The sequence below is a fragment of the Labrus mixtus genome, chromosome 11 (assembly GCF_963584025.1).
Source record: "Labrus mixtus chromosome 11, fLabMix1.1, whole genome shotgun sequence".
NCBI lineage: Eukaryota > Metazoa > Chordata > Actinopteri > Labriformes > Labridae > Labrus > Labrus mixtus.
In genome coordinates this window covers 3,604,276-3,627,713 of record NC_083622.1, presented here as the reverse complement: position 1 = coordinate 3,627,713, position 23,438 = coordinate 3,604,276, and the positions used below count along the sequence as shown (strand labels likewise).

Here is a 23,438-nt window from a genome sequence, read left to right as displayed (position 1 = left end):
TGCACTTCAAAGGGTCACTAGTAGAACGAGTGATTTTCATAACCACTATGGACCATACAAAGAGTATGGAAGCTTTAAAAAAAAAGTACAGATCATGTCTTTCAAAAGAGAGAGAGCAAGGGAGAGAGAGAGGGGGAGAGAGAGAGAGGGAGAGAGAGAGAGGGAGAGAGAGAGCACTGTCTGCATAGCACAAAACATTCATTCATTAAAAACAAAAAACAATGGCTGCACAGGACTTGTATTTTTTCACCCTGTATCGTTATCAGTTGTCTTTTTATTTTTATTAGTCTTATCAAACTTTTAAATTCTGGTATCGTGACAACCCTACTTGTGATAATACAAAAGCAAGTCTCTCCATATCCTTTTGACCCGTGTTACACATAAGCCTAAATAATATCTAGCAATTGCAAATAACTTATCAGAATAAATCTCCAATATGCAGGTTTTGAATATGTTTCAATACAGTATTTAACATGTTGTACTGCAGTAAGTATTTGCCCATGAGTGATATGAAACACTGCAGTAACAAGGAGGGGGTAAAAGTGGGATAGTAAGATTAAGTAATGGTGAATAGCAGTAACTGGATTGGATGTAACTTTCAATAGTATTAGCTGCTGTTGCCTTGTTTTACTTCACCAGAATGACTGAACATATACAACCTGACAGCCTTCATACATTATTGTGATATACTGTAAGTTACTGTACTCACCACGACGGATTTCCTCTGGAAGTTTATGTTGTTGATGCACACCACCTGGTGGGTCGTAAAAACAACGACAGAAAACAATGTTAACATGTGAAGTAGCTCAGTCTGAAATGAAAATATAACTACGTTCATATTACGTCTCAGTCAGTGATTCGATATATTATTATTATTATTATTATTATTATTATTATTATTATTATTAATACAAAACATTTGTTGGTCATTGATTGACAATAGCAGGTGACGTATCTATTAAACATGACCGCAAACCATTAAATAATAATACAAATAATAATAATAATAAAAATAATAACAATAATAAAAATAAAAATAAAAACAAGAATAAGAATAAAAATAACAAGAAGAATAAGAAGAATAAAAACAATAAGAATAAGAATATTAATAATAATAAAAATACTACTACTAATACAAAAAAATATATAATAATAAAAATACTACTAATAATAATAATTAAAAAATAATAATAATACAAAAAATAATAATAACAATAAAAAATAATAAAAAATAATAATAATAATAAAAATAATAATACAAAAAATAATAATAATAAAATAATAATAATAAAAATACTACTACTAATACAAAAAAATATATAATAATAAAAATACTACTAATAATAATAAAAATAATAATAATAATAAAAAATAATAATAAAATAATAAAATAAAATAATAATAATAATAAAAATAAACAAAAAATACTTATAATTTAAAGGGGCGCGGACTCTCGAATCCTTTATCCTTCTTCCGGTTCATCTTCGTTTCTTGTGTTTTCTTCACAGGCTGCTTCATCAAACCATAACACTGTTTCCTGCTGTGTCCTTCTCAAATGTTACATGTCAAACTCGAGATTCACACCAACACACTGCGAAATTAAAAAGAAAGTGCAGCGATAAAAACGCTAAATGTAAAAGTTATCAAATAGAGAGGGTCAGAGTTAATGCAACAAACAGAATAGTACGAGTCTGAATCTTTCACACACACACACACACACACACCTCTTCACTTACAGAGCTTTATTGCCACCATACAGAGTAAATCCTTCACCGTCGAGCATGGCGGTGTTGTATAAAAGATAACGGGGTCCAAACATGTAGGCGTGTAGTACAAAAATATCCGAATATATCCTTTACGGTCCGGCTGCTCAAAGCATTGTGATCCCGGCAGCACTGTGTTCAGCCATTTTGTTTGTAACCTTTGACCTCCCGCGTAAAAAAATGACAACAACTTTTTATTACTTAGATGTAATAATTAAAAGTTTAAACTTATATATCAGAGAGAGTACGTAAACGAACAAAAATGCAAACAGTGTTGTTTCTAGTATTATTTATTATAAATATAATAGTACACGTATTTAGTGGGCGGAGACTGTCTGCCTGCGTGAGAGTGCACGAGCTCTACGAGACCGCGCGCAAGAGTTTCAAAATAAAAGCATAGTTCCGGTGAACGGCATTGATTCACACCACAGACTGCAAATACTGTAATTAGACTGTAAATGCTGTCTATGATCCAAACACATAAACAGTTCTTCGAACAATTGCAGGCGGGGGCAAGAGTCACTTGCACTCAAGAAACGGAAGTCCCCAAAAGTAAAAAGAAAATGTAAAAATAATAATAATCTTGTGCGCACAAGTTAATATCTTGTGTGCACGGAATTATTAATAGTTAGTGACCAATAAATCAGAATTTAGTTTAATTGAATTGAACACAAAACGTGACACTGAACCAATATAGTTTATCTGTCAGTCTCTATCACCATCTCGTAAATCATAAACTCTGAAATCAATCTGATCAGTGTTTTACATTTTAGAAAGAAAGATTGCACAAGAATTTTAAAAATTTAAATTTGTTAAAATATAATAATTTTTATTGATTTTACTGTGAAAATCTTCAATTAAATTTTTGTAAAAAATAATCTTTACATAAGGGAAGTAAAGATAATACTAACAGGTTAACATAATATTGTTTTTATCACAGTTTAATGTTTCGGTAGATATGTGTACTTCAGATATTAAACAATATATATAGGGAAACATTTTTGGGAATAAAACTTTAAAAAATTCAAAATATTTCCAACCTGACTTTGAACCAATTCGGTATAATGGCCCATCTATGTACTGAACACGTGAATCGACTTGGTAGGCCTATTACTGCTGCTTTATGGAAGTAGGCTTCTTATTAAACATTTGAAAGAAACGAGTAGGCTATGCATAAATTTGAGTGAAACAGAATGCATTTCTTTCATGTTGGCATTTCTGTTATAACTTGGCACAACTCTATTTCATTTGCTCCTCAACATACTAGTAGCCTACGTTGAAGAAAACAAAAACATGAGCTTCAGCAGCAACGTAAATGATGAGACTCGGAGCAAATGAGCGATCAGTAACACAGTAATGTCCAGTCCTACATAAAAACTGTAAATAAACTCATCATATTATTTTCTGTACCACTTGTCGACTAGTTGCAGGCTACCACTGCACAACACCGCCACCATGTGGACACACACTGGACATGCCGCAAACCTACAAGTGATCTTTATGACACACATTTGAGCCTATTTCAATGCGGACAAAAAAACGGTCAATACTAGATTTCAAAGACACATTTGAAGAGAGTAACAGGCTTACAATAATAAATCAAACAGAGTGTTTGTTTTGCAACACGTTTCCAAACCAGTAAAATTCCCACAGGCCTTCAGGGAGGAAGTCTATTAATGAGCCAGCTTTTATAATGAAGCGACTTGAAGATACTCTATAAGGCTGCATAGCAACAGTCTGTTAGTCACTAATCAAGAATTATCAGCTGGAGTCTATTTATCTTTGTGTAGGTAGACTATCACGAATAAGGCAACTTGACCGGCTTTAACAAATAGGTCAGTTTTCCCCTCTACCCAGAGCTTCCTCTTTACCGAATTAATAATAATTATTATTATTATAATAATGCTTTTTTTATTTTTTTATCAGTAGTGTTAGTAGTTTTAATAGGCGATTGGTTGGCCTGGAAGTAGCCTATAACAGTGGTAACCTAGTTGTGCCACAAGGTGATGCAAATATTAAAACTATAAGTTTTAAGGACGTCAAAGAATATTTTTTACTTACGAATCGAAAACTTGCACAAAATCCTTGATCTTAAAATGCAGATTTTTTTCCCGAACCTTTCCTCTAATCGTTTAGATCCGCAAAGGGCCCATGCATAAATGTGTAACTTTTTTTTGTTTCATGGGATTATGAAAACGTGTCGTGACTTGATTCCCGCGTGGCCTATATATTAAACGACATTTAAGCTATTGTGATTTTACAGAGTGGACTAATTTCCAATGAGAGTTTGACTCGGCTCACCAATTTACATCGGCAAATAATCATTTGTCGGCCCACAGGCTATTTTCTGTCAAATAAAAAAATATGCATATACTCTGACATCATATTATTTTTTAAATTGTTATTCTTATTCCAGATTTATTCAGTTTCTGTTTGAAACGCAGTTTTAACTTGTTGTAAGTTTTTGTTGTTGTTGTTGTTGTTGTTGTTGTTGCGTTAGTTATGACGTCATGAAAAAAATAGCATATTGTACCGGGTCTCAGGGTTCGTTTCGGGCTTTGACGATCAAAGGAGGGAGACAACACATTCTAATCGTCCTGAATGACGTCACTACCTAGCTTCTTACAAAGGTCTAGAGAAAAGGTTCAGTCAGTGCCAAAAGAGAACTTCCCGGGAGAATAATAGCAGCATTGAATTGTATTGGTTCAAAAAACAAAAACAACAATGGCTGGAGAATTGAACAAAGCTAAAAGGAAGTTTGAAGTAGAGGTGGGTGATGTCCTTGCTGGCGGAAAAAACAAGTACATGATAGAAAAGCTCCTGGGGGAGGGGTGTTATGGGTTAGTGGTCAAGTGCATTCAATTAGGCACGGAGGAGAGAATGGCTGTGAAGCTTGTGAGCAAGGATTCCGCCTGGTCAGGTAGAAAAGAGGTGGCCACGCTTAAACGGCTCAGAAAGTTAGACCAGAACAAGAACTTGATCCGCTTTACCGAGCACTTCAAACACAAAGGCCACATTTGTATCGCCTTCGAGATGCTGGACATAGACCTGTACGACTTGATGAGAGTGAGACAGTTCAAGCCTCTCAGTTTGTCGGAGATCAGAGTGATCTCGCAGCAGATGCTGGTGGCTCTGGATGCTCTCAAGACGTTAGGTTTGGCGCATGCAGACATCAAGCCTGACAACGTGATGCTGGTGAATCGTCAGCTGCAGCCCTTCAAGCTCAAATTGATCGATTTTGGTCTGACCGCCAACGTCTCCCCTTTCTGGCACAACAGGAAAATTCAAGCCCTCGGTTACAGGGCGCCGGAGGTGTCTTTGGGCCTCCCATTAGACGAGGCGATAGACATGTGGGCACTCGGCTGTGTTTTGGCTTTCCTGTACATAGGCCAGCACCTGTATCCAACAAAGTGTGAGTATGAGTTTATGAGAATCATCGTGCAGGTGCATGGCACGCCCGAGGATCACCTGCTGACCTCTGGCACAGCGTCCAAAACTTTTTTCACCAAAGGCGAAAATTCTCCGTGGCGGCTGAACACACCGGTTGAATACTTCGAAAGATCGGGCCGCTTCAGTAGAAAGACTTTCAGCATCCTCGACAAGATGCATCATTTAGAAGACATAGTGACGGTCCGCCGAAGAGCGGAGAACGCCGCTGAAGATGAGGACACGCGGGCTTTCATGAGCCTCTTAAAACGCATGCTGCACGTGGATCCCCGGAAGAGAATCACCCCGAGCAAAGGGCTGGGACACCGCTTCGTCACGATGAAACACTTTGCGAGAGGCGCCGGCGAGGACGACTACGCCGCAGCAGCCCTTTTAACCATGAAAAACAGCCGACTTGGGCGATCAGCCGATGAAGTCAAGCGCTATGTAACATCCAGCGAAGTGACGAGCTGCACTTTATCTCGTGTTAAAAACTTAGAGGGTTCATTTTCAGAGAATAAAGGAACAGAAAGGAAAGGAAGAACAGTGAAAGACGACACCGGGGCTGGTAAGACACCACTGCAGAAGACGAAGGCAGCCCGTAAGCATGCACATGTCAAAATCACACAGAAGGTAAACCCTCCTTCTAAATATAAAACCACTGGATTTGTTGAGACTAAAACCAGGAGGGCGTGGCTGAATAGAATGCGCACAAACCTCTCCAGGTTTTTCAGGTATTTAAGTTGCAGCAGGGATGACGCGTTACCTTGAGAGGAGACTTTGGACACAGCAGAGGGTCTCAAGTCCATGGTGTTGTACAGGAGAGCTAAATGCTACATGTTCAAAGGGGTTTACTCTGAGTGCTTCAGTTCCCCCCCCCCCCCCCCCACCCCCCACAAAAACAAACATTAAAGTCTATCAATGTGAAAAAAAAGTTGAATTCTATCATTACGACGCTTCTTCGATGAATTTTAACATATGAGAGCTGATCATTATTTTTGTTATTGACATTTACTCAGTCGGGTACGGAAGCCCTCGATGGACATACAGTCGTTGATTTTATTTTACTCTGTTTTACGGTGATAACGCATGAACTGTGGTTGTTTTCTCAAGATCTCGCTTCTCTTTATCTCACACTGTAAAAACAAAATAGTTGTTATAACTAAAAAAAAAAAGTTAGTGTTCATGCTGCCTTAAAATTTTAAGTTAACTTAACTTTTTCTAAGATTCACTTATCAGACGCTTTTATCCAAAGCGACGTACATCGGAGAGTAAGAACAACACAAGCAAGGATCTAGAAAAAAAAGGGAACAATGTCAGTAAGAGCAAACGATCAGCTTTGAGTCTGATTGGACACACAGGTGCTGACAGGAAGTGACCAGAGGCAAAGCACAACATTGAGGGCAGTTCTTGAGAGCTCTAATCAGTATAGAAACCATCTTATAAGTCGTCGTTATCAAACAAAAACCATCTTCACAACCATCATCATCATCAATAATATGGAGACCATCATCATTAAGTTAGTAGGTATTCATGAAAGAGCTGGGTCTTTAGCTTTTTCTTAAAGGTGCAGAGGGACTCTGCAGATCACATGGAGTTTGGAAGTTTATTCCACCACCGGGGGGCGACAGAGGAGAAGAGTCTAGTCTGCGTCTTAGGACTGAAAGTGAGAACGAAACTTAAGTGCTCAGTCCAAACAAAGCCTGACAACGGCCCACTGTCAATATCTACTCAAAGCAAGTTTGGATTCACCCACCTAGCTGACAAGACGCTCCTAGTTTTCAGATCAGAGCTCGTTCTGCTGGCAGTTTCGGATTCAGACTCTTTTAAGCTTGAAGAAAAAATCCTGCACACTACATTGTGATCTTTCTAATAAATTGGTGATACTTAGCAAGATTAGTGTGCAGGATTTTTCCTTTTCAAGTAATTGTTTTTTTTTGCCCTATACAAGATAGTTGGATGTGCGAAACACCTCCTTAAAAAAGTTAAATGAAATGAATAAAGACAAGATACATTTGTGATTACATTTAAGAGTTAATCTTGAAATCAAGTGTTTTGTACTTAAATCCTTAAGTTAAACAATCTTTTGATCACAATGAAATTCCTCTAAGCAGAAGTCTTTATTTGAAAATACTTAATCTAAAGTTGAATTCACCTAAATGATTAAATAAAATGACTTTCATAATGTTAACTTAAATATGCTTTTCTATTTGAGTTAACTTTAATAAATGCTTCTGGTAAGACAATATTGCACATATTTAGTGATCGTCTGTGCTTTTATAAAAACGTCCAGCTGAGCTGCTGGAAGTCGTTGGTTTCCGTCTGTTTTCATGAAATAAGTGGAAGTCTTTCAGAGTGGTACGGTGCATGCTACAACCCGTAAACATGCACATCTGTAGAAAGAATTAGGACTTTGGTTTTTTGACCTCCTGTAAGTTTGATTATTATGTGTGTGACAAATCCACAGGCTCTTATCCTGTCTCCCACTGGGACACACAGTAAGAGACAGGAAGATTTGACCGGGGACAATTTATCCAATCAACTTGAAGAGGTGATGGGATTAAATATTTTCAAACAAACCTGTCAAAGGGTAATAATCTAATATAGCCGCATGTCAAGGGGGTTACAAGTAGCTCAATATTAGATTCTGCACGACGGGACACCTTTCCTAATATGGAAAAAAGATAATCTGCTGCACTCTTGTGTAGGCAGGGTTCGCCTAGAGATTCAAAAACACAAACATGAGGGATTTTTTTTTTTGTTCATTCCAGCATGCTGCTTTTGTTCCTGCTGGACCCTGGTGTGCATTCTTGGAGCGGGATCAATAAACTGAGTGTAATTCTTGTGCCTTGTCAGCAAAAAAAATCATTTAATTTGTCAGCCGTCTTGGCACCGTGTCAGGAAATGTTTGACTGTGTGACCCCCAGGGCTGAGTAGGATTGTGATATAAGTCGGGGGTATAAATGTCCCTGCAGCAATGCGGGGCCACAGTCTGGCTGCCTGAGGAGACTGTCACACACAGCTCCAGCACAGAAAAGGTAAGACAGAGTTTACATGAACTTTCTCAAATTATAGATGATCACACTTGATTTTTTTCTTTTACATTACCGCTGTACTAACTTTTTCTATGAATCATCAGCTAATACATTATTCTAATACAACTTTATCTTTACTGTGCGACTGCTGTTTGGACTGTCGCTGCAACAGTTGAGGGATGCACCGTCAGCAAAATTATTGGCAGGTTTTTGATAACCAATTTTTTTTGTTAAAGCTTTTTGAACTGATGAAAAATGTCAAAGAATGTTTTCTCTCAGGTCCTCAGTAGAGAGGAATTACTGCTCTCTTTATCATCTACTTTACAGACTGACTATCTTCAGACTGTAAAGTGTGGAAAGTGTGAAACAAAAACAAGAGTTAGGGTTAAAGCTTGGACTGAAGGTTGTTGTAATCTTTTAAATTTGATCAATCCAAAAAAACTCAATTGAAAACCTAAAGGCAGGGGAGGGGAAATATACAATATTTACATCAGAGCCGGTGAATTAAAGACAACTTTGACTTTCTGTTGGGTCTCTGTCTAGTTGATGGCGGGAAACACATTTTTCCTGAACTCTCGTACACTTTGTGCGTCTACATGTTTTAGCACCACATTGTGCATTTATATGCAGACCTACAATGAATGTATCATGCAATCATTCTTTAGTGGCACTTGTGACCAGCTTAATCCCATCAAGACAAAGACCCCCTGCTGTGATGGGCGGCTGTGGCTCAGAGGTAGAGTCGGTCGTCTCTCAACCAGAAGGTCGGGGGTTTTGATCCCAAGCTCCTGCAGCCACATGTCCGATGTGTCCTTGGGCAAGACACTTAATCCAACCTGCTACCTGCAGCCTCGTCGGCGGCTTGTGAATGTGTATCAATGGATTAGTAAATACTGGTGGATGCTTCTTTTCCCGTAGCCCCAAAGGATGCATCAAGAACCAAACACATCCTCAGATTCATTGTGCGACAATTTAAATGAAATGCCGGACGGTAGACTGTTACAAGTTTGATTCAACTCAGTCAAAAATGTAGCAGTACAAATGTTAAAAACTGGAAACTTTAAATGATCCTTAAAATAATAGGTTAAGTGACGTAGTGTCAGTGATGGTTTTAGTTGTAGTGCAGTGGTTTAGGTTGCTAGGCGACAGGAGTTGCCCTTAGTAATGATAGGATCAGGATGGAAACACTGGGTGACTCTCTTTTCAGTTTGGCCTGAGCAGTCTCTACACTGGATCCAAAGGCTGAAGGACGCTAACCCTGAAGATATGGACACAGATCAAATCAGCCAGCGTCGAGTGAATGCCTCTTGTCCAATCGGATTACTCCGTCAAACTAACTGATGAATAAACTGTGATAAAGTGGTGACCTTTAAAAAGCAATCTGCTGTATCAATGATTGTGACTCTCCCAACAGATGAATCTTCCAGTTGTGCCCGTCATCCTGCTGGTGGTTTCTACTGTCCATGCTTTCCAGTACACAGAGCTGGCACGGTATATTGACAGCCACCAAGAAGAATATGTGGAGGTAAGATATAGCTTCTGCTTTCTTTGGCAAAAGTGTTCCAAATCAAAGCGCTAAATTCAAACAGCTAGATACTGAAACCTGTTTTTTTTTTGTTCTTGTCAGTTTAAAAAAAAATCTTTAACACAAGTCCTACAGAGTCATCCTTCTGTTAAACCTCCTGTTTTGTTTTAAATATATTACTTCATGATTCCAACTATATCCATTACACATCCCAGTGTCACTCTGAATTCTTGATGGTTATTGTACTTTAGTCACTGGGAGCTGTGGCTGATAAGAACCTGCAACACAAAAACACAAAAAAAAATACAAGCACTCACCTACAACTGCCCGTCTGATCAATACGAGTAGATAATGAAGAAAATCAGCAAAGATGTACGAAAACACACTTTAAATATGACACATCCACAAAGTTCCTAAATTACCAACATGCTAAAATGACCAAAAAGGTCTCTGACCAATTTTAACTTTCATGTTCACAATAGTTTTCTTAACTTTTGAGGTATGGAGTTAGATCAGTCTCAATATTCACAAATGCACACAGAAGGATTCACAAATGTATTTCAATACACACACAAATATATTTAATTCTATATAAATGTAAAATGCATTTGTGAATCTAACCACGGCAGGGGAATCTCAAAAGTCCCACACACAAATGCAGTGAGGTTCACAAATGACAAACAGTTTGTAAATGCAGACTGAACACTTTATATATAAATGTAACAAGATACAAATGTGTTTTTTAAATATTAATGTATATTATAAATTTGTGGATTTCTATTATATATATACAAAACTATAAATATTTGTGTGTGAATCAGAAATACATTTGTGAATCTTATTTTTTTATTTGTGGATTTGTTTTACATTTATATAGAATTAAATATATTTGTGTGTGCATTGAAATACATTTGTGAATCCTTCTGTGTGCATTTGTGAATACTGAGACTGATCTAACTCCATATGGAGGAGTCATCAGAGATCAGTGTCAGATCTTAACAGGGAGAAATACCTCTCTTAACCAAAAGGTGGCAGCAAAACAAGCGCACTTTCGATGAAGAGCAAGTATACCTGTGAAATGTAGCTCTAAAAGAAAAATCAAGAAAAACTAAATGCATTTTAACGAAAGCAATACATATTCTGCCAACAGAAAATAAAGGATTTAAAAGTATTAAAAAATATATCCACTGTAAAAAAACAACAACAACCACTAAACCCAGAACTAGTGCAGCTGGACTGAGATTAAGCTGTGACTGAGAAATGTCTGTTTACAAGCAAAGTAAAAAGAATGATATATGATTTGAATATAAATAAAGCTTTCTACCATGCACTTCAGATTTAAAAAAATATAAAACGTAAAAATAAAATCATGCCGGATGAATTCACTTGCACTGAAGATTGTCCTGCATTAACCAATAAATTAATTTCAGATACAAAAAAAGAACAGAGTAAATGGCACGTCTGTGTATTCCTCAATATAAAAAATGTGTTGACTTTGTTTCATTGGTGTTCTGTAAAGAGGAAACAAATCTAAAAATATGTAATTCTGGATTTCACAAGTTTAGTTTTTAGCTGATCAGGCAGCTTCATAATGTTGCTTATTCTAATAAAACATTCAGGTATATGCTATAATACAATCTCAGTAATAAAATAAAGTCTGATTAGGACAAAGACGCTTTAAACACATGAAATGCTTAAAAATATAAACTGTTAGGTAAGAAAAAGATTCCATCATTGTACAAAAAACAAACAAAAAAAACCCATTACATTTCTCTTATTTAAGGCATTTAATAATACTTTGACCCAACACTTTTCTTCTTTTTTTAAAGGTTTATTTTTGGACTTTTAATGCCTTATTTTAGAGACAGGACAGTGGATAGAGTTAGAAACCAGGGAGAGAGAGAGAGTGGGTAATGACATGCAGGAGAGGAGCCACAAGTTGGATTTGAACCCGGGTCGCCCACCCAGAGGACTACATCCTCACATGGGGCGCGCGCACCAACCACTAGGATACACCGCCCCGACCCAACACCTTTCTTCTTGTTTTCCTTCTTTGACTTTGGGCCATGGAGAGTGTGCAGCTCTGCATGAGAGTGGCAATGTTTACTGAGATAATAGATACAGGCTACTGAGTGAAATGCAGTGACATCGTTTTGAATGTTTTGTGCGTGTGTGTGTGTGTGTGTGTGTGTGTGTATGTGTGTGTTTCAGGCTTTGCGGGACTGGGTGGCAATTGAAAGCGACTCCAGCAACGTCCAGAAGAGACCAGACCTGCACCGCATGATGGAGATGACGGCTCAGAAGCTGAGGCTGATGGGAGGGACTGTAGAGCTGGTGGACATTGGAGAACAAGAAGTGAGTGAGAGAGCTGCCCTACCCCCCCCCCCCCCCCCCCCCCCGCAGCACAGGGGCCCCTCCTTACCGTTGTTAAACAATGACAAACTAACATACTTAATAAAAGTAATAAACCCAAATTGGCTGGTAGAAATTGTGTATCTATACAGACAAGGCGGCTCATCGGAAACATCAAATAGGCAGCAGAGCAGACTGGACTAAATCCTCCTCATTACTGACTGAGACGCATCAAAGCGTCTTCCCAAACTCATTAAACATATACCGGGTTTGAGGTCGGACTACAGGTCAACAAACCCAACTTTTCACCAGTAATTAGGACCAATATAGTTTGATCTTTCTCTGTGTCCTCCTGTCTGGTACAGTAAAAAAACAATAGCTAACGACCCTCTGACACATATTTACAGTGTTTGTTTTAGAAAACAAGAGCTGCAAAACATCTCTAAACCTCTGCTTTCTGAAGATTGTGGCTGTTATAATGGTTCATATTCTGATGATAATGAAATACATATTTTATTTGGAAAAATACACCCAGATTGAATGTGACTCTAAACCATAACTTGTCAATTTACAGATGTTACAGTTGGGTTTGGGTTAAATGGAATCAATGTTCATTTCTACTTGTAGAGTAAATATCAGGCTGTGAGGGAGGAATACTTCCCCTAGATAACACATGCATTCCCTGATTTTGAACACACAACACACACACAAAAACTCCCGCATCTGCTGGGAGAAAAACCAAATTGTGAAATTATAGCTGCGAAATTCATCACAGCCCGTCATAACCCGAGGACAACCAGTGGAACCTGAACACACACAGAACAAATTAAACATGCAAAAGTGAAGTTTTCACTTCATGTGACCAATCAGTAAAAAGCATTTCTCTTTATTTGGTGGTCGTTACGGTGATGCCTCTAGTGCATCATTGTTTCTCAACCGAGTAACGGCTGAAAATAACTTCCATGCTGCTGACCAACAAAGACCAATGAAAATGTATTTTAGGTATGACAAAGAATTATGATTATCTTCTAACTTAAGCCTTCACCCTTAATCTTACAGCTAGTGTAAAATCATACCAGGGGCGTCATGGGGTGAAAATGTCAGCTAACACACCAGTTCATTATGGTGTACAAATGGTTATTAATGAACAGAAGGGAGTATCTCCAGCTCCACTTGTGGGAAACAAAATCAGGAGTAACAAAACAAAGTCACAAAACATTTGAAAGGGCTGCAATCTTATTAAATCTTAAAACGCATTACAAACATGAAAACAGGTAAAACTTTCTGCTACTACTCATCCCTAAAAGTTATACCAAATTTAAAAAATGGTCATGACAACCTGTAAAGGAGGACGTCATATTCTGCCCTTTTTGGAGTTTGTATATTTAATCTATGTACCTACTAAAGTATGTTCACAATAGATAAAGTTATAAAAAAAGTGTCTGTTTTCATGTACTGCCGCTCCACGCACCGGCTCTCTTCTGACTCTCTCTCTAAGGCTCTGAAGTGCCCACGTTCAGAGACCCAACGTGTGCCAAGTCTGATCTGATTGGTCAGCCTGTCGGCTCTGCCGCAATTGGTCAGTCACCCAGCACGGTTCTCGGAAATGTCACGCCCCTTTTACCACATTGGGAATGCAGCCACTTTGGCTCCGAGGGGAGCATAAACATTAGCACCTTAGCTCTACTGTGCTACCGCAGGCTACGGCATATCGTGGGCGTGCTACAGAAGTTAACGGGCATGCAACATGAGCTGCAGGGCTTGCCACAACGAGCCAATGGGCTTAGATCAGTGATCTCACACTGACGAGACGTCACACTGGCAAATTTTTTTCGAGGGGGGCTAGAACCGAGCGTTACGTGCAGCTAATGCTACAGCTAACAGGAGGACCTTAATTAGAAATCATGTTCAAACGTTTGAACTCCGGCATGGCTGGTGAGACCCAGGTAAGATCTGGTCCCACTAAGAGTATAGAATATAACATATACGGGTGGTTAAGTAGTAAGTAGTAGTTCACTTGACATTCCAAGGTCTAAAAAATGTGTACACCCTCTCGTGAAAAATATGATCACCTCTGGCTCCAAAAAGCAAGATGGCTACAGTCCAAACTCCAAACTCAAGGAGTCAAAATGATGGTCCACAAAGAAATGGTTGAAGTCATATCAGCTGTGTCTTCCCTGAACGTAATACTGCGGTAGCTCAAACTGATACGAACTCTTCTTTAATGTCTGCAGCTCCCTGACGGGCAAACGGTAACTTTGCCTAAAGTGGTGACGGCTCAGTTTGGCAACGATCCGAGCAAAGTCACGGTGTGTGTGTACGGTCACGTGGACGTCCAACCAGCGAAGCTCGAGGATGGCTGGGCGACGGATCCCTACAACCTGACTGACATCAATGGTAACATTATGAATCCATATCTCACAGATCCCATAGGCCGTATATGAAGACGGGCTGAGCAAAAGCTGCCTCCCAAAACATTCAGAGCTTGACGTCACTGAAACTAAGTTCATATTTTACACATGTCCACGTCTATGATCAAGTCATACCTAAATTGTTGTTTTTTTTGCGCAAAAATATGCATGCACAGACAGGGTTTGATATCATATTGAACACTTTTAAATAACATTATCAACCGGTAACTCCTTTGCATTCAATCCACTGTTTGGTTTGACATTCAGTACTCAAACAACACAAGTTCAGTTGTCTAATTATTACCCAGGCATTTCATTTCCAACAATCTTCATTGTAACATAACCGTCACAATGTTTCCTGTACTTGAAGGTAACCTTTATGGAAGAGGAGCATCAGACAACAAGGCCCCGGTCTTAGCCTGGATCCATGCTGTGGGAGCTTACCAGGCCCTCAACATGGTAAGTTCATAATACCACTTTTATATTGAATGGCTGTTCATGCACTCGATGAATAACATCTGATGTACAAGGGGAGGAGAGCTGCAAAGGCAACGTGAAGTACAGATTATTGAAATGATTTGCAAACGATTTTAAATCTAAAGAAGGGAAACAGAGACAGTTAAGATGAATCTAAAAGATAACTCTCACTACGTAGACTGACAGACTGCTACAGCGAATTAAAACGAAACAAACAAAACTGCACACCCTCGGGCCGGGGAAAAAGAGTGAAGCTGAGCCTCAGCCAAACTCACTCACAAAGTCATTGTTGTTTCTGCAAAGTCACCGCAGCAGTCTGTTCCCTCCATCCTCGCCGCCACTGTGAAAGTAATGCTCAGCTGAATGTGCACATCAAAGGCCTCAGCCAGATGCCGGATGCATTAAAGGGGGAAAGGAAATGCGCTTTGTTGACAGACTTTTGTTTCACACGCAGCTAATGGCTCATGGTTTGAGGCGTTGCAAAGCCTGTTACAGCACCATCACGCAGAGCAATTAGCATGCTTGTCATGTCAGAAGTCACTTGATTCTCCTCTGTCCCGACTCATCCTGCTGTCGCTGTTACTCACTACCAAACACATCTCAGTCAGCTGCCTCCCTTTTTGTCCTCCAGGAGCTGCCGGTGAATGTGAAGTATGTCATCGAGGGCATGGAGGAGACCGGCTCGAACGGTCTGGATGCCATGATCCTGGCCCAGAGGGATACCTTCTTCTCCGACGTGGATTTCATCATCATCTCAGACTGCGGCTGGCTCAGCAGACGGCCCGCCCTCACCTACGGCACCAGAGGAAACTGCTACTTCTTCGCCGAGGTTGTGCATGCATACACACAGAAAAAAAAAAATCCACAACTGATTCAAGTTCTGGCTGATTGTTCTCCCTTGGTGGTGAAAGTATCCTCTGGTGTTTGCAGGTTGAAGGACCTAAACAGGACTTACACTCTGGTGTTTATGGAGGCACGGTGATCGAACCGATGACTGACCTCATCGGGATTCTGGGTAAGTTAGGAAAGAGTTTACACATTTGACATGTTTGTCCCTTTCACTTCTTTACACAGATATTTTTGGACCCACATATACAGTATAGCATTCCAGTCAAACTATCTCCATGTGTATCATAAACCACGTCAAATATTCCATGAGAGAAAATAAGTCGAGGCAGGGGAGTGTTACAGTTGAAGGTCATTGTCTGAGTGATCTATAGTTATAACACAAAAACAAAAACATCAATAAGAATAGAATAGAATTACTTTATTGATCCCAAAGTGGGAAATTGTGGCGTTACAGCAGCAGGTTATCCAAACACACAATATGAGTAAAAAACACAATATTAGCAAATCTAAACACAATATAATATTAAATACAAAGTAAATAAGCACAAAAAATATCAAAACTAAGAATGTGAATACACATATACAAACAGGATTTAACTAAGCATTACTAGTCTAAAATATGAAAGATTAAATGTAATGTGCAAAAACAGAGTTGTAAATGGACAGTATCGACATAGGGGGCTGTGCAATCAGCTAATAAAACAAACAGTTTACATTTCAGCCAGCTGCTTGTTTGCTCTGCTTATGTTTCCAACCTTTATTGGTTTGCATCTTATCGGCATTTTCTGTTACGAGTGATTCAGATCTGTGACATTTTGCATGATTTCATTATTGTTAATGTTTGATTAATGATCCCCTTACATTTAATGCTTGTAGTTGGATTCAGGATACTGGAATTTTAAACTTACAATACTGGTTTCAATCAAACAACACCTGTTTCAATACCAAGGCAACAAAACCAGAAGTATGATTCTACAATTCACTTAGCAGATGCTTTTATCCAACGCGACATACATCAGGGAGTAAGTACAACACAAGCACAAACACAAGTATGATACACCAATAATAAGTTAGTTCTAAATCACCAAAACTGGCAGACAAACTCCTGCACAATGTCTAAATTGCACAAATACATTGCACATAGTATTTCTGCAATTTAGACAGAGGGCAGATGTGCCAGTTCCTCTGAAACGTCAACATAACTTTTGCGTCTTCATGAGACGCCAAAAAGACTTGAGAAATGTCAGTATTTTAGTTGTTGTCACCTCTGTTCTGTCTGTCGTTGCAGCAGCAGCTTGATGTGGTAAATATGACTGAAGATTTGTCGTTTAGTTTGACAGCTTCGGTACTTTTCAGTACTGTCATTTTTTTCAAATAACAGAGATTGTATCACTTTTAAACATGTGGTATTGAAAAGTATTGAAGTGTCAGTACTCTGACAACCTTAGAAGTTAACTACTAATATCAACATTTTACACAATACAGTGATTGTTTATGACAAATATGGCTGAGAAGTCCATTGAGTATATTTCAATAGATGCAGTGTAGATGTAGCTGAAGAGAGCTGTTGTGTATACAAAGTCACAATATCGTACTGTTACTGATGAAAGGACAGATGTCAGGAGTTAGATATTGATATACACGGTTAATTTCAAAGGTCAAGATGTCATCCTGTGTTTGCTTTCAGATATTGTGTCCTTAACGGTGTTTTCACACAAACTCAAAAAGTGTGAAACTGTCCCGACATTTATGGGGGTGAGCTGCATGTGTGAACGCTGTGTGGCTAAATGTTTCACTCCGACTTTGCGAGGACTTTTTCATGCCAGCCTCTTAAGATGAACTGTTTACAGGGATAATATTCAAAATAAATTCACCAAGAGGGCGCAAGCAGGGGGGGTAATGGCGTTTATATCACATTATGACCAATGCGTAACCGGTGCAATCTTTATGGGTGTAATGAAGCAATGTATGTTATTCTTCCACTCACTCGCTGAATATGCTCATGTAGAATTGACCTACAGAGCTAAAAACTGTCATTATAGTGTCAGACTCGGTCAACCATCTTGGATTTTCTGCTGCGTCTTTTTTGCATCATGTTTCGCCTCCCCCTCGTAAAACTTCCCTGAGGCGACCCAGGAAGCGTTTTCAGAGAAAGGCTGTCAGTATTTTTTAATTTTTTGTAATCTTCAGGGGTGCAATGTGTTTAAGACAGACCTCTGAATCCCTCCCATCTCCAGCAGCTCTATCCTATCTGACTCTATCCATTTAAAATCCATGTGCGGTAACTTCCTACCTTAGACACAATGATCAACCCCAGTGGTAAGATCCTGATTCCCGGGATCAGAGAGGCCGTGGCCCCTCTCTCTGACGAGGAGTGGAAAATGTACCAGGACATCGAGTTCGACGTCGAAAACTACAAGAACAAGATTGGTGTCAGCCAGCTCATGTACACCAACAAGGTAGGAAAATAATCATAAACGCTTTCCAACAACTCGTCTTTAAGGCCGCATGCCGACACAACAAGACACTTTACTGTCACTGTTTGTTTCCTGCAGGTTGACTTATTGGCCCACCTGTGGCGCTACCCCACTTGCACCATCCACGGCATTGAGGGGGCTTTCTCCGACCCCGGCACCAAGACTGTCATCCCCGCTAAGGTTACCGCCAAGTTCTCCATTAGACAAGTTCCCAACATGGACCCTGCCATGGTCAAGAAACAGGTAAGACCGGAGGGGGAACGCTCCTTAGACATTATAGCCAAAGTCATGGACTGTAGGAGAGGTTTATCATGTTATCTTCTTGTGTCTTGTTGTTGTGATGCTTCAGGTAACAGACTACCTTCATTCAGTGTTCGCCAAGAGGAAGAGTCCTAACAAGCTGAAAGTCACCATGGTGATCGGGGCCAAGCCTTGGCTGGCGGACCCGCAGCATGCTCTCTATGAGGCCGGGAAGGTTGCTGTTAGGAGAGGTACAGACACACGCTCGTCAGCTCACGTTGAACACCGGTCACTATCTGCGACGTCATCTGTCTTCAGTTTGACCTTTGAAGGATGCAGCAAAGCTAAAGAGACCGCATCCACGTCGGACAGTCAAGTGGGGTGACACATTTTAGCTGACATAGTGATTGTAAGTGTCTGTAAGCTAAAGGTAAATGATGAGATCACAGGTTAGAGACACACCTCCAAGACAATCACAATGACAACAATGCAATGAAATGATTACTTCATCGTGACTCCACTGGGGCCTCACAGTGATTCACAAGATCTCCTCCCTTATTCTATCACATTAGCCACTGACTGCATCAGGATGTGAAAAACATTTTCTCATTTTTCATCGCTTTTTTAGCTGAACTTTTATGCCACTTTATAGATATGGGTCTTTTTTTTAATCTTTGCGTGAAGTGCTTTGTAAATGTATTCGTAAAATGTTTGATGCAAACACAAACTGAAGCTCTTTCAGAAAGAGACACGCGTGGTACATAATTATTCCACGTGCTCGGCTGTTTCATTCTCGCGATTAGAAACGTGACGTGTTAAAAGAAGGTCCTCCCTCCTCTAGTTTTTGACATGGAACCCGATCTGATCCGTGAGGGCGGGACCATCCCTATTGCCAAAACCTTCCAGGATGTGACGGGGAAGAGCATCATCATGATGCCCATCGGAGGCTTCGACGACGGGCTGCACTCTCAGAACGAGAAAATGAGCAGGTTAGTCTCCACAGTTTTAAAACTCCACGACGTCCGATTTGTCGTTAGGTCTGTTGAAATGTTCAGTGGAACACAGGACGCAGAGAAACCGTATGAGTGCAAGATAATGAGGATGCAATGGACTTAATCCGGCTAAAGCTTAAACATTAACCATGGCAACAGAAACAACAACAACAAAACATGAGAAACTGCCTTTAATTTTGCACCGCTTATAGGAACGATTAAAACAAAGAGCAGAGCAGAGTAGAAACACTTCACTGCTTATTGGAATGTATACACCCAGAAACACAAGAAACAAAGGACATGGACAAAGAAAAGAATTGAATGGAACAAAGCTCAACAGCTCCAGTCACCTTATCTGACCATCACCTCAAATGAAGACATGCTGGTCCACTGTTTATTAAATATTTTTGTAGAAGCTGCAAAGTATAAAAAGTAGATTTCTTAAAGCATGTCCTTACTTGTATATTTTGAAACAAAAAAAAAGAACCGAGCCGCAACCTCCGGTCTTAAAAAATGAGTCCAATGTAGAAGTGCAATGTCCTGCAGTTTGTCGAGTGTCCGCTTGAAGTTAGCCCTGAAGGTCACATACACACACCACAGGCTAAAAAGCCGTTTTTTACAACATAAATAAACATGTTTACAGCTGGTACAAAAAACTAAACAGATCTGATTAGTTATTGTCATCACTGGCACACACTATACGAGGGGTACATGGCTCCGTTTTGATTTTATAAAAGATACGTGTTATCCATAGTTAGGCGCGTAGCTGACTTGATTGACGGGTGGGCGCGATGTCACGGTTTGTCAGGAGGCTTAAAACCCGCCTCAGCTCCAGCTCTCAGCCTGTCGTTAGGTTGACTGAAAGTTAAACTGAGACAGGATTTCCAACATGGCGGCTGCTGCAGACGAGCCTCCGGAGCCCCCTGCAGGAACAGATGGATGACATCATAATGCTTCATCCATTAACATTCACAATATATGGTCAGAACTAATTCCTGCCGATACTAAAAAGCCTGAAAAAGCCTGAAAGAAATGACATTTATGAAGTCACTTAGACTGTATTGAGGCCAATTCACAAAGCTTCTGCACTAATGATATTCAGGTGCAAACACACCCGTGTACAGTAGCTGTCGCGTTCTGTGCAGCTTGCTCTTCTTGTTTTGCATCTGATGAGGAGTGTGTATACGTGCAGGGCTTGAGCCTGCTGACAGTTCACAACTGTTCTAATTCATTTTTCTAATAAAAAAAATAGTGCTGTCAAAAGGAGATTTTAAAAATCTGTATTTACAGATCATTCATTTTTAGGTCGAATAGAGGCTGAATGTTTGTCCTCTTCCCTTGAAAGTTTGTGCGTGACATCTCTTATAAACACTTTGCCTCAGTTACCGTCATCTCTAGCACACAGTAATACTTTCACTTTAACTATTAGCGCCTGCTTTAGTCAATTTGTTTGGTTTTTTTTTAGCTAAGTGTCTCATTTGCATAGAAAGGGTCACATTATTCCCAGAAATGAATGCATAATGGCTTATTAAAAATGTTTTTAAACAACAGCGGCACACAGAGAGACAGCTTGCTCTGCAACCAATTAGAGGAGCATTTAATCCTTTGCGTGTGATCTGTGAACTAGACGGTGTCTTCTTGAATCATTTCTGAAGGTTTGGCGGTCGCAAAAGCTGCACAATCCTTTTGTGAGTCAGACTCTTGGTGTGTGTTTGTGTGTGTGTGTGTGTGTGTGTTTGTGTGTGTGCTGGTGTAAACAGGAGCACACTTAAGAGGACTAAAGTACCTGATCAAAACAGCAGCTTTATGAAGGGCTGATAATGCAATCGGACGCCGAAACTACTCAATTCATAGCTCGCCTACTGCTCATGTAGGAAGCAATAGAAGTAAGAAATACAACGTTTAAAGGAAGTTTTGGTAATTTTCTCTCCGGATACACTTTTTAGGATTTCGGTTGAAATTGTCTTTAGGTCCTGACAGAAATGAATAATGAATGTGCTCTGAAAAAAAAAAGAAAATCCGTCATCTGTAGCAGCTGGGCTGGGAATCTTTGGTTGTCTGACTATTCGATTGAGGATTGATTTTTGATTCAAAACTATTCTGGATTCATGAGTCAAAGTCTATTTTTGAATGAGAACATACTTCCTGATCTACTCCAGTCATCTGTGAGAATAGCTGAAGTTCTTGTTGCTCTATTTGGCATTCTACTGAGTTAAAGAGCTAGCATTAGCACTTAGCAGGGAGCGACTGATTAGCCCCCCCCCCCCCCAAAAAAAATAAATAAATATATAAATTGATTTTTGGAAGTTATGAATCGATTTTATAACTTTGATTCATAACGTGAAGGGCGTGGCTTTTGAGGGAGCACAGAGGGGAGGGGGTGCAGACGGAGCACTGAGGGAATGCTGCTTTCAAAATCATGCGGGCATTGCGTAAATGTCTCCGTCATAAGGGGGACTAAAATGCTGTTGAGGACATTATCTGTAAACATATACAGCACACTACACGTTTTGTTTTGTGTGGTGTTTCGATTTCTCCTCCATTCTTCTCTCACTGTGACCTTTCTTCCTGCAGGTACAACTATATTGAGGGAACCAAGTTATTCATCGCCTACCTGAATGAGGTGTCCAAGATTCAGAAGACCAGTGTGTAATGTGAAATGACCTCCTCAGCGTTCCAGCTCCAGGGATCTGACACAAGCCTGGTTTTTAAGGAATTTCTCATCTTTCATCTTTCTTTCTTTATATCTCACCAAACGTTTATTTATCTGCACCTCAAGCAGCACCTCCTCCATTCCTTCCTATCTATCTATCTATCTATCTATCTATCTATCTATCTATCTATCTATCATTTTGAGTGACTGTCATGGCACTCTCTGAAGTTATCTCTCTGTGTGCATACCTTTATGCTCTGTATAATGTCAGACTGTACTGAGTGTGTGTGTGTGTGTGTATGTGTGTGTGTGTGTGTGTCATGTAGTAAAAGCTCTACAATGCAACCAGTGTGTACTTTTTTTATTATGTAAGAGTCAAATCCTGGGCGTTCATTCAGAAGCACAATGTAGCCTACAGAAGCTGAGAACTGTGTGCATTTCCACATGGTACATGTAGTGTTTTATCATATGTAACAGCTGCTGTTCACTAACAGGAAATGATGATGATGATGGAAATGGTGATTGCAATATTTGACCGCTGGCGTTGCAGCACTTTGAGTTTCACTGAACGGTCACCAAGCTGCTCCATTTCCGTACTTCTTCAGCGCACCACGTTGGTGTTCCTCCGTTAGCCGCAAACTGATCAGGCTGTTCAGGCCTGCTGGCTCCGACAGAGACAAGCAAACTAAAGACTTAAACATGGCGTTTACTGTGGATACAAGATACTTTTATGAGCGTGACAGTCAGTGACACAATTGGCACAAAAATGTATGATGCATTCTTTTATTTGTTTTTTTTATTCAACCAAAAAGGTCAAAGACAAATCACACACAAACACAAATATTAATTACGATTATTTACATGCTATTTTGTCCCTTAAGGCGCACCGTAGATTAGCCTCCTCAGTGTCTCCCTGTAGTCACAATGATGGAAAAGCGTCTTTGAACGTCTCATGTCACTTTAAAAAAAAAAAAACTCTCCGACAACTCAGATGATGAGTTAAAAGTGATATCCACGTCATGACATCACACATTTCACTTCTTTAGCCGTTCCTTTGAGCTGTTCTCGTTCAGTTTTTGATCCTTAACGTGTTCCTTTTCCGTAGTTAAGTTAAGGTCGTAACCTTCGATCTACCAGAAGGTGCTTACAGCGGGTGAAGAACTCTCAGCCTAAGAAAGTACCAAAAATTTTATATTTTTTTTTAATGCAAAATAAAGGAATTTCAAACTTGAGATAAA

The 23,438-nt window shown here is 39.6% G+C and overlaps 2 protein-coding genes across 2 annotated transcripts in view; one reads left to right on the top strand and one right to left on the bottom strand.

Annotated features, from left to right (window-relative positions):
- The window catches only part of taf2 (TAF2 RNA polymerase II, TATA box binding protein (TBP)-associated factor), a 32,050-nt gene extending 30,121 nt beyond the window's left edge, over window positions 1-1,929 (bottom strand). Inside the window, exons 1-3 of the mRNA XM_061049584.1 lie at window positions 1,737-1,929; window positions 1,433-1,591; window positions 710-764 (exon numbers count right to left, since the gene is read on the bottom strand). Coding sequence (XP_060905567.1) covers window positions 710-764; window positions 1,433-1,518 — 141 coding nt within the window. The 5' untranslated portion in view covers window positions 1,519-1,591; window positions 1,737-1,929. The remainder of the gene's footprint in view (window positions 1-709; window positions 765-1,432; window positions 1,592-1,736) is intronic.
- A 6,144-nt stretch (window positions 1,930-8,073) lies between these two features.
- Window positions 8,074-22,545, top strand: cndp1 (carnosine dipeptidase 1). Its single transcript, XM_061049581.1, has 12 exons — window positions 8,074-8,227; window positions 9,639-9,749; window positions 11,961-12,104; window positions 14,336-14,498; window positions 14,883-14,971; window positions 15,621-15,818; window positions 15,920-16,004; window positions 18,137-18,297; window positions 18,394-18,558; window positions 18,665-18,806; window positions 19,397-19,544; window positions 22,122-22,545. Exons 1-12 carry the CDS (start codon window positions 8,153-8,155, stop codon window positions 22,198-22,200), a joined length of 1,560 nt encoding a protein of 519 aa, XP_060905564.1. The 5' UTR covers window positions 8,074-8,152; the 3' UTR covers window positions 22,201-22,545.
- The last annotated feature ends 893 nt before the right edge of the window (window positions 22,546-23,438 follow it).

Excerpts from the sequence above, each read along its gene's own strand:
- cndp1 (XM_061049581.1), top strand. The coding sequence starts at position 8,153 with ATGTCCCTGCAGCAATGCGGGGCCACAGTCTGGCTGCCTGAGGAGACT. Across the intron at positions 9,750-11,960 it reads ACCAAGAAGAATATGTGGAG|GCTTTGCGGGACTGGGTGGC; the intron begins GTAAGATATAGC and ends TGTGTGTTTCAG. Across the intron at positions 16,005-18,136 it reads TGACCTCATCGGGATTCTGG|ACACAATGATCAACCCCAGT; the intron begins GTAAGTTAGGAA and ends TTCCTACCTTAG.